This window comes from Gossypium raimondii, chromosome 5 (assembly GCF_025698545.1).
Source record: "Gossypium raimondii isolate GPD5lz chromosome 5, ASM2569854v1, whole genome shotgun sequence".
In the NCBI taxonomy this organism is placed as follows: domain Eukaryota; kingdom Viridiplantae; phylum Streptophyta; class Magnoliopsida; order Malvales; family Malvaceae; genus Gossypium; species Gossypium raimondii.
In genome coordinates, this window is record NC_068569.1 from 11,076,071 (window position 1) to 11,086,709 (window position 10,639).

The window sequence follows — 10,639 nt, forward strand, 5'->3', positions numbered from 1 at the left end:
TTGATCAAAGTATAATGTTACTATTTGTGAAAATAATATTTATTATTGTTATAAAAAATATTTAACTAAAAAAATTAAAAAAAAATTATCATTTTATCTAATAAATAATTTAAATTGATTATATAATTCATTAAAATATTAGAAGATACATTTTAATATTTTATTAAATGAATTTATAAATTCACATATTTTAATAATTTTAAAAAAGTAATATGATTTTAAAAAATTCTATTGTATATCAATTCTAATCTAATGTCTTTAATAGTTATTTTTTATTATCACCTCACCGCTACAACAGCGTTTGAATCCAAATACACACTCCACCATTGTTTATAATCTCACCGCTACAGTAACTAATCTCACTGCCACCGCTGTTTTTAACCTCACCGAAGGTAAACACACCGCTGTTTTTAACCTAACTTTTCCTTTTCGGTTTTATAAGTTTATAACTATAAGTTGATATTTTCATTAATTTTCTTTCAGTTTTATAAGTTTATAACTACAAGTTACTTTCAACAACAAAAAAATAAAAGTTTTTTTTAATATCGTTAAAAAATATTAAGCAGCAATTTCATTTTGTCATGATTTTTAAAGTTCCAAAAGTTAATTTGTTTTTAAAAGTAAAAATAAAAGTAACACAATTATTTATTTAATGCATGTAGTCTCACTATAAAATTAAAATAAATAAACTTCACAAATATCAATTTTATTTTATGATTTATATATATTTTACATATTATCTATGTTTAATATCATATTTTTCATAATTATTTTAAACTAAAAATTCAATAGCCTCAAAGAAAATTATCCAACCAAAATAATTAGAAATGCTAAGATTATAAAACTCTTAAAAATTTAAATTCCTCATCCTAAAAATTCTATCCTTCAATTGTTCAATTGAAAAAAGATAAAATAATATAGATCTTTAACATATATGTTGGTTCAAATTTCAAAAGATTGTATTTCAGATGAGATCTAATTATTTGGAAAACAGAGAAAATTCAAATAATGAAGCCGCTAAAAACGAAAAGGAGAATATCGTAATTTAAATTGACAAAAATGAAGCCCTTTTTTGTAAACATGGAGGGACATTTGTTGCAAAGAATCATTGCTGTTTCAAAATCTTAAAAAGTAAAAAACTTGTCCGAAAGAAAACATACTCTCTCTCATCCTTTCTCTCTCTACTGTATCTTTTTAGGGGCAGAGAGAGAAGTGTAGAGAGAGAAAGCAAGGTCACCATAGAAAAAGGAAGAAAAGATTGCCATTTGAGAAATGAGTAAAGCGTAAACCATCTTTGTCTTTCTTAGGGTTTTCTTCAAACTTAAATAAATAAAATAACTAAAATAAACACCCTTTAGACTTAAATTCTTCAACTTCTTTGAACTTAAACTACAAAAAGAAGAAAGAAGGAAAGAAAAAAAAAAAAAACCAAATGCAGGTACCCATTTGAGAGTCGATTCCTAGGATCCGATTCCCTACTCCAAGATCTCACCATTTATTTTTGTTCCCTTGTAGGTAACTCTTTGATTCTCAATGGATCCAACACTCCTATTTTCACTTCAAATGAAGTTTAGTTCTTTCTTGAGTTCCTGTTTTTAGCATGCAATTTGCATTTGGAATTTCTTTATCTTGGGTCTCTGTGGAAAATGTTGTAGTTTATTTTAGTAATTGAAGTTGGAGCTTTTTGGTGGAATCAGATCTGGGTTGTATCTGATTTATATCTGTGAGTAATGGGTTTTGCTTCTGGTGCCAAGAGTATATTTTTTCCAGGTGCATTTCTGTTTTCATCTGAGTTTTTAGATTGAGATCCACGGTTTATTTTTGGTAAGTTTTGGGTCTAAAATTAGTAGGGATGTTTTTCCCTTAAAGTTGTTGGGATTTTTAATTATCTTTACTCCAACTTTGTTGTTTCTATAATGTTGTTTTCATTTGAAATTTGAATTTATAAGGTATTGGTTTCATCGTTTGATTTGCACATATAGGGTAATAAGTCAAAATTCTAAATCCAAGGATTTTATATTCATTTATATGTTTTACTCTAGCATCTTTGTTGTTGGTTTGAGCTTTAAGGTCTTATGCTCTGAAATTTGCTATTTATGCCAGCAGACATTGGCTACTTGTTTCCCTAAGAAGTATATTTGTGCATGTGAAGTTTTAGGCTCGAAAATTTTGTAAATATTATAGAGTGAAGATGAAACCTGACAGGCTTCTTGATTATGCGGTGTTCCAATTGTCACCGAAACGTTCGAGGTGAGGATATCAATCTATGACATTCAACATTGTTCCTAATTTTCTTTCTATTTATAACCATTGCACTCTTTTTTTTTTTTTGTGTTCCTATGGTCAGATGTGAATTGTTTGTTTCGAGCGATGGGAACTTGGAAAAGCTTGCTTCTGGATTAGTAAAGCCTTTTGTTACTCATTTAAAGGTGGCAGAAGAACAGGTTGCACTGTCACTTCAATCGATTAAGCTTGAAGTTGAAAAGTGTAAAAATGCCGAGACTTGGTTCACAAAAGGAACACTTGAGAGGTTAGAGATATTCAACATCTGTGGCATTTCTTGTCATTTCATATGGGGAGTTTTACCTTCAAATTTTTATATGATTGGCACCTATTTCCAGGTTTGTGCGATTTGTTAGTACACCAGAGGTGTTGGAATTGGTGAACACATTGGATGCAGAGATGTCTCAGTTGGAAGCAGCTCGAAGAATATATTCAGAGGTATTAATGTGCTTTATCTATAATGTATAGGAGGCTTGCTTTGTTGATTTGGTGCAATTTTACTTCAGAGTATACTGAATCCTGTAACCCTTATGTTTCAGGGGGTGGGAGATCAGCCTTCTGGCGCATTAGGTGGGTTTTATTTTTTATTTTCTCCCATCCTAAATGGTTTTCTTTTAATGATTTCATTGTTCGTTTCTGTTTTCATTGTAGATTAAAGTTTGTTATTATAATTTTTTTTATTATAATTTTTTTTACAAATGCAGCTTTAGATTCCACAAATATTTCACTTCAATATTTTCATTTTATCATGAGCCTTGATGGAGGTGATGGAATATCTTTAACCATGCGGAATCATGTTAGACAATCACTAGTTTTAGCATTTGTGTTTGCTGACATTTTGCTGGTTGTTATTGCTTTTATCAGGGAAAAGATAATGTATTTCTTACTTGAATCCTTGTAGATATCAGGGAAATTTTTTTTCTTGAACTAGTATAAAGTGTAGCATATCACCGAATGCATTAACAATGAGGATAGGGAAAAATTCCTGTTTTTATACTTCTAAATAATAATATTTAGTATGTTTATCTGTATCATATTTACTAATGCATTTTAGTGGTTAGGTAAAATCTCAAGTCTGTGATCTTGTTTGATGGGCTTGTAATTGTATCCCTGTTTCAAGTCATTGTTTAAAACTTACGGAGTGTTTTGATAATTTGTGATAGATGGAGATGATGCAGGAACGATGGCAGCTGCTGATGCAACAAAGTAACTCCGTTTCTCTTTTTAGGTTTTACAGATCTGTGATGGCATAATTTATTTGGCTAAATTGTGATTAGTTTAAACTCGTGGATGATTGTGACTTCAAATACTGCTGCATGTACATCTTTTTAAAATTGTTAAGTTGATTTCTGTTGAAACTTTATACCTGCTACACATTGTCCATGCTTTAGGCATGGGAGGGATTGACAGTTGGGTCCTCCTCAATTGATGCATGATGACATGCTATGCAAGGGTGGCCTTCCTTTCCTGGCATTAGGAAGTTCAGAGGTCTCTTAGTAGAACTTGTATTGCGAATAGAAACTATTTAGGTCTATGTACTTGGGTGTCAGTTCTGATGCAGCTATGTGTTAAATATCAGTGTGCTCAACTTTTTTGGAAGTTTTTCCTTGTTTGGAGGGTCCTTGGAGTTATATCTCTATACCCATGTCTGGACATGTGGCGGACAAAGGTTCTTCAAGAAAAATGAAGAGTCAAAGCAACATAGATGAAATGATTAATTTAGCTATGCAGAAATTGGACAGTATTTAATATTGCCTGGGTCATTGCATGTTACTCGTGGCAATGGAGTTGCTCAGAGTGTCCAAAACGTATCATGCAAAAGCAGTTGTTATTGCTATTGGATCTTCCATTGGCTTCATCACCTATGCTTTCTAATTTGCTGCTTGTATTTCCAATTTACACAGGAAGGAGCTTTTAAGAGCTATTGATGTGCGTCTTATTGCAGTTCAGCAGGACTTGGCAACAGCTTTCACACGTTCATCCGCAGCTGGTTTTAACCCTGACACTGTGTCTGAACTCCAACAATTTGCAGATCGGTTTGGTGCTCATTGCTTGAAGTAAGAACCTAGAAACCCTTTTCAAGGACATATTGTGGTCTCTTTTTTTTTTTTCTGCCTCTCAAGTCTGCTAGTTTTCATGTTAGCTAGGGTGCATTATAGTAAGTGGGGCTTGGTTTTAGTGAGATATTTGGTCTTTGTCCAGCTGTATATCTCTTATGGTAAAAGCCATCTTTTACAGTGATGTTATACTGCACATTAAAGGTGTGGATAGCACTATGTGAAATGGGATGATGTTTCTTTTGGTGTGCTCCCATTTTCGACCAACTTTGTTTTATCTGCTGGATTGTGGTAATTAAGAAGGAAATGTAGATAAAAAACCGTGTTATGTCTTGAGTCGCTTGAAATATAAGAAAGGAGGTGGACAATCCTAGCCATTAGATCAAACAAATTTCCTTCTGCCCCTCTTTGGTTCCTACCAAATATAGTGTAAAGGATTTTACTGATGTTCATACATTTTCCATTGAAGTATAGAAATTGCACAAGGCATGAGCCTTCTCTTTGAGTACTGAAGAGGGAAAATGAGCTGTTCGATGCAGAATTAAGTGTTGATTCAAGATTTTCCTTCTCTTAAACCATTTCACCACTCTATCTGAGTTGTTACATGCATCTAGTTACAACCATGGTAGAATTAGTTTCTTTATATTTTTAAATGTTTGGATTTTCTAGATCAAAAGATATGGTAGCATGGTTTTACCGTCCTTGTTCTGGGGCTAGCTTTGCTGCAAGCCAGACTTGTCTAGCTGTTTTTGAGTTATAACCTCCATTAGTTGCCTGAAATAGTATCATCCTGCCAAGCTATTTTGAAAATGAGATCATACCATGTGCTTTTTTGAAGGTAACCTTGGGCTGATTTGATGTCCTAAAATGATATCTCCTCTGTATTATTATTTTCTCTTTCTATTCATTTTCATTAACTGATCTAAGTAGCATGTTCTTCAACATGGGGTTAATTTAAAGATGATTGTCTTTGGTTTGTTTGGGAGCATTGGGTTCCCTTGCAAAGTGGATTTTTTTGTGAAAACCCGAGTAGGGTAAAGGACTGAGTGATTAACAGTGGCAAAGCCTTTGTTTTTTTTTTTTTTTTGGGGGAGCAGAATTAAGTTGTATATTTTTATGATAGCAAAAATGCAATTTCACCATTTTAATAGCCTATTTCTTTATAATTTTTAAAGGACTAAATCAATTTTTTTATTATTTTTTGGGCGCCAAAGTGCAAATTTTCCATGTATTAATTTAAATATTTATAAATTATGAAGGGGCTAAAAATCAAAATTTCCATTTTGCTTGCCTGAGGGGAGCTCCTCAGGTAACAAGGGCAGGCCATGCTTGCCTTGATATCTTCGCAAGTTGCCTGATATTTTGCTTAACGTTTTGCAATTTTGTCTTATGTCCTTATTGTTAAGGACAAAGTGGGCATCAGAAATTAGTGAGATATGGTCGTTTTTTTTTTAGAAAAAGAAAATTATAGTAAGAAAATGTTGGTAATAATTACTCATGTAAAAGTTTTTAATACTTGTGCAGTGAGGCTTGTACCAAATTCCTATTATTATGCCAGAGAAGACCAGAACTGATTGGCCCATGTCAATCAGGTATCAATGGTCAGGTGGTTCGAGCCTCATGGGGATCTGACATGTCAATCGATGACCCCGATGAAGACCACAATGGGTTCCATGTTAATAGTAGGCCCCACCAACCTTGCCAAAATAAGCACCAAGAACAACAACTACAACCAAACACAAAGCAGACCCAGCACCATATAGACCAATCAAAGCTAGCCACATCTCAACAACCAAACCCTTCAAGTACTTCACAACAAAGTTCTCACGTTGAAAACAAGGAAGAAGAGAAGAAAGAGGAAGGGGTGACTGAGTCATCACCTAGTCAAGTCAGTCAACCGACTAGGCGGCTTAGTGTACAGGATAGAATCAATCTCTTCGAGAATAAACAGAAGGAGAGCTCAAGTTCTGGAGGCAAACCCGTTGCTGTTGGCAAATCTGTTGAACTGAGAAGACTTTCATCTGATGTATCAGCTGCTCCTGCAGTTGCTGAAAAGGCAGTGTTAAGAAGATGGAGTGGTGTGAGTGACATGAGCATTGACTTGGGTAATGATAAGAAGGATGGTAACCCAGATAATAGCCCTTTGTGCACACCCTCCTCATCTTCAGTGTCTCAAGGTAAAAACAATGTGTTTCAAGGCTTATCAGATGATACGGAACAAAAAGATGAAAAGGGTTTGAGTGACAATGTTAATTCAGGTAAAGTTGAATCCACGAGTGGTCCTAATAAAGCAGCTGGTTCTGGGTTGAAAGATCCAGGAGAACTGCAATCGCAGGTTGGTAATCTTTTGGGGAAAGAAGAGGGTGTTGGGTTGAAGGGGTGGATAAATCAGAAGGATCAACTGGGATCACAGAACGGCCAATATCAGTCTTTTACAATTAAGTCTGAACAGGTCGAGCTGGGTGATCAAGTTGCTTCTCAACAGAAGGTTAAGGGTTCCTTAACAGGAGAGAGGAGAGGTTTGGAGGTGCACTCTCGAGTTTTTCCTGATAAGGCTGTGTTTGTGGGGGTTAAAAACCAGCTCACTCAGTCACAGGTTGGAGTTTTTGCAGATGAAGTGGGGGAGGCTACACCTGAGGGTGAATTAAAGAATAGAGCAGAGGCTCAAAACAAAGAACAATCAAAAAGAAAAGTGCGCCTTAGGGCTCCAGGTCACTCCCGAACATTATCGGCGCAGTTTGAAGGTGGTATTGGATTAAAAACAAAGGAGGCTCAGTATAAAAGCAGTGAAGGTGATCAGTACACTACTCAGCCACAGCTGCAGTGGAGATCTTTTACTGGGGAAGTTGAGGAAGTGGGAACGAAAGACATAGCATCAACTGAGAAGCAAATAAGCAAAATCGAGGGTTCTGGAGTGCATAAAATGAAGTTCAAGAAACAGGTTGCAGTAGGATCTGAACAGAGCAAGAAGTCACAGGGTAGGAGGGAAGAAGGTGGTTCTATTTATGCAAATAACAAGTCTGTTCCTGGTAAAAAGGTTCTTGAGAATGAAGAGAGTTTAACTACCCCAATGGCTCCAGTAGATCAAACTCCGAGGATAAGGCAGACTAGGGGAAACCAGGAGCTGAATGATGAGTTAAAAATGAAGGCAAATGAACTTGAAAAGCTTTTTGCAGAGCACAAACGTCGGGTTCCTGGTGATCAATTAAGTTCTGCAAGGAGAAGCAAGCCTGCTGATGAGCAGATTGAACAGGAAGGAAGCTCACAGTACAACAAGCCTGTGGCAGTAGATGTATCTCCTGTGCAGTTACCTGACAAAAACTCAACATCTGAATCAGTGGGGAGCTTGAGTAATATTGCTAACTTTTGTACCCCTCCTACAAAGATGGTCAATAACCAGGACTGTGCTGATAGTTTGAGGCAGGATTTCTCTAGTATCAGCTTTTCAGGTGACTCTAGAGGAAAATTTTACGAAAAGTATATGCGAAAGAGAGATGCAAAGCTGAGGGAAGAATGGAGTTCGAAAAGGGCTGAGAAGGAAGCCAAATTGAAGGCTATGCAAGATATCCTTGAGCAAAGTAGAACTGAGATGAAGGCCAAGTTTTCTGGTACTGTTGATAGACAGGCTTCTATATCTAGTGCTCGTCGACAAGCAGAGAAAGGGAGGTCTTTCAATTTAAGGTCGCAGAGGGAGCAGGTATTTCCTGTTGCTGGTAATGTTTTTGGGAAATAAATGCTAAAAATTCATAACTGGTAGAACTGGACCTTCATTTTTAAGTTTTGAGGATCTGAAAAACTTCTGATTGAATATTTATTACTAATTTTGATAAGGTTATGCATTTGGCAGCATCCAATAAGTTCAATCCAGAGCGAAGAGGATGAAGATCTTCCTGAGTACTATGGACAGGATAGATCGTATAACGAGGCATCTTTTCTAGATGGTTCTTCTAGGAGCTCCAACACTAAGAAGCTTTTGCCCAATAGAAATGCCTCTCTATCCACTCCTCGCACCACAGCAGTCACAGTTCCACGCTCAGCAGCTAAAGTTTCGAATCCCACTTCTGGAAGGCGAAGAGCACAATCTGAAAATCCTCTTGTTCAGTCGGTTCCCAACTTTTCTGATCTCAGAAAAGAAAATACAAAGCCCTCTTCTGGAGCCGGCAAGGTGACTAGCCATTTCCAAGCGAGAAACTATGCTCGTAGCAAGAGTAATAATGAAGAGATTGCTCTTGGCAAGGATGAACAGTCACGACGGTCTCAGTCCCACAGGAAAAGCTTTGCGGGTCCTGTAGATGTTTCAGATGTGCCAGCCTTGAACTCTGATGACATAGGTTTGGCACCTTTGAAATTTGATAAAGAGCAGATGGGCCAGAGCTTCAATGATAAATCTCTGAAGAACGAGGAAGCAAAGCCTTTCCTCCAGAAAGGTAATGGTTTTGGTCCTGGTGCTGGAGTGAATATTGCAAAGTTCAAAGCATCAGAGACATTTGCGACTCCAAATGGCGAAGAGTCCGATGAGCCAGAATTTGAAGCAGATGATTCCATGGATATGGCCAATGAAGACGAAGAGGACGAGCTTGAAACTATGGCTGTTGATGATTCTGCTGACATGGAAAATGGAAGATCTAGACTGAGCCAGGAATCAGACAAATTGGATAATTCGGGGTTGGAGATTTGTGATTCCTTGAGGTCTCCTTCTCAGGTTGACCCTGCATCAGTTGCCGAACTGCCTGCTCCAATGCTCACTACATTCCATACTGCAGTATCCCTGCAGGAGTCACCAGGAGAAAGTCCCGTGTCCTGGAATTCACGCATGCACAATACATATTCTTATCCCCAGGAGACTTCAGATATTGATGCCTCCATGGATTCCCCAATTGGGAGCCCTGCATCTTGGAATTCTCACCCTCTTGCTCAAACAGGGGTGGATGCTGCTCGAATGAGAAAGAAATGGGGAAGTGCTCAGAAACCATTTCTTGTTGCCAATGCAACCCATAATCAGCCACGTAGGGATATGACAAAAGGGATCAAAAGGTTATTGAAATTTGGACGAAAAAGCCGTGGGACAGACAGTTTGGTGGACTGGATATCTGCTACAACTTCTGAGGGAGATGATGACACTGAGGATGGTAGGGATCCTGCAAGTCGTTCATCCGAAGACTTGAGGAAGTCGAGAATGGGATTTCCGCAGGGCCACCCTTCTGATGATGGCTACAATGAAAGTGAATTGTTCAATGATCAGGGTAACTCCCATTTTTCCTTTATACATTAATCACCTTGTTCTTACTTGCTTAATAGTATATTTATGATTATCTGTTAATTATTTTGAATATCCATTGATTGCATATGCATGGCTCAATAATTATTATTCTAATAAATGAATTGCTCCACACCACCTACTTTTATGGAAGATTTTAGCTTGTGATGCTTTATCAAAATTGAGCTGGACACAATTGCTTTGGACTTTCTACTTGTAGACAATAACCTGATTATGCTTGTTCCCTCTCCTTGCTGCAATTTCCCCATTTCTTTGTTGCATATATGAAACCGATAAAGTAGAATCATATTAATGGTCCCTTGCAGTTCAATCCTTACGTACTTCTATTCCAGCAGTACCCGCGAACTTCAGATTAAGGGAAGATCATATGTCAGGAAGCTCCATAAAAGGTGACTCCTTATTGATGTCAATCTAGTCAGTAGGATATTTCTCTTTCTTGAATCTACTTTATGTCAAACAATTACCATCCTCTCATAGATTGTTGATGACATATTGGAGAATCTGTTATGCATATATGGATGAAGCTTTTGATTTGTTTATTGTGCTGAACCCATGATATGAATTTGTAAATGGTATACCTAAACCGGCAACGATTTTGCAGCACCGCGTTCATTCTTTTCACTCTCATCATTCCGAAGCAAGGGTAGCGACAACAAGCCTAGATAAAATATCCCATGTTGAAGAAACTCCAGGACAATAATTGGTTGGACTCATCATAAAGAGTAGGGTAAAAAGGAATATATATATTATATATAATGTAAAAGATACAGATGCGACACGGTGAAGCATAGAGGCCTTCTTCATAATTCTAGTAAGTTTTCTATTGTTGTGTTGAGATACATGTTGTATATTGGTATCGCCTATGGCATAAAGTAAATCATTGTGATTTTGGTAGTCCAGTCCAGACTGGAGCCAGAGGCATTATTTTTTGTCCTTTTTTTTTTTTTTTTTTGCTCTTGCCTTGTGAATTGTGATGTATATCTCTTTATTAATCAAAAGTTATTGACAATGCGGAGTAAAA

At 36.7% G+C, this 10,639-nt stretch overlaps 1 protein-coding gene across 12 annotated transcripts; it reads left to right on the top strand.

Moving 5' to 3' along the window:
- The first annotated feature begins 1,116 nt into the window (after positions 1–1,116).
- Positions 1,117–10,639, top strand: LOC105768214 (hypothetical protein). Of its 12 annotated transcripts, none has more exons than XM_012588014.2 (11): positions 1,118–1,515; positions 2,104–2,250; positions 2,348–2,530; positions 2,622–2,721; positions 2,823–2,853; positions 3,447–3,489; positions 4,188–4,340; positions 5,865–8,037; positions 8,188–9,583; positions 9,924–10,007; positions 10,220–10,639. In XM_012588014.2, exons 2-11 carry the CDS (start codon positions 2,192–2,194, stop codon positions 10,282–10,284), a joined length of 4,287 nt encoding a protein of 1,428 aa, XP_012443468.1. In that variant the 5' UTR covers positions 1,118–1,515; positions 2,104–2,191; the 3' UTR covers positions 10,285–10,639. The 12 variants fall into 12 exon arrangements, with proteins under 12 accessions (XP_052486737.1, XP_052486738.1, XP_052486739.1 ...); XM_012588015.2 differs by having other exon boundaries at positions 2,107–2,250; XM_052630774.1 differs by having other exon boundaries at positions 2,153–2,250.

Bases quoted from the DNA above. Each gene is read 5' to 3' on its own strand.
- LOC105768214 (XM_012588014.2), top strand. From the start codon at position 2,192: ATGAAACCTGACAGGCTTCTTGATTATGCGGTGTTCCAATTGTCACCG. The intron at 3,490-4,187 runs GTAACTCCGTTT...CAATTTACACAG, and splicing joins GCAGCTGCTGATGCAACAAA to GAAGGAGCTTTTAAGAGCTA. The intron at 4,341-5,864 runs GTAAGAACCTAG...ATACTTGTGCAG, and splicing joins TTTGGTGCTCATTGCTTGAA to TGAGGCTTGTACCAAATTCC.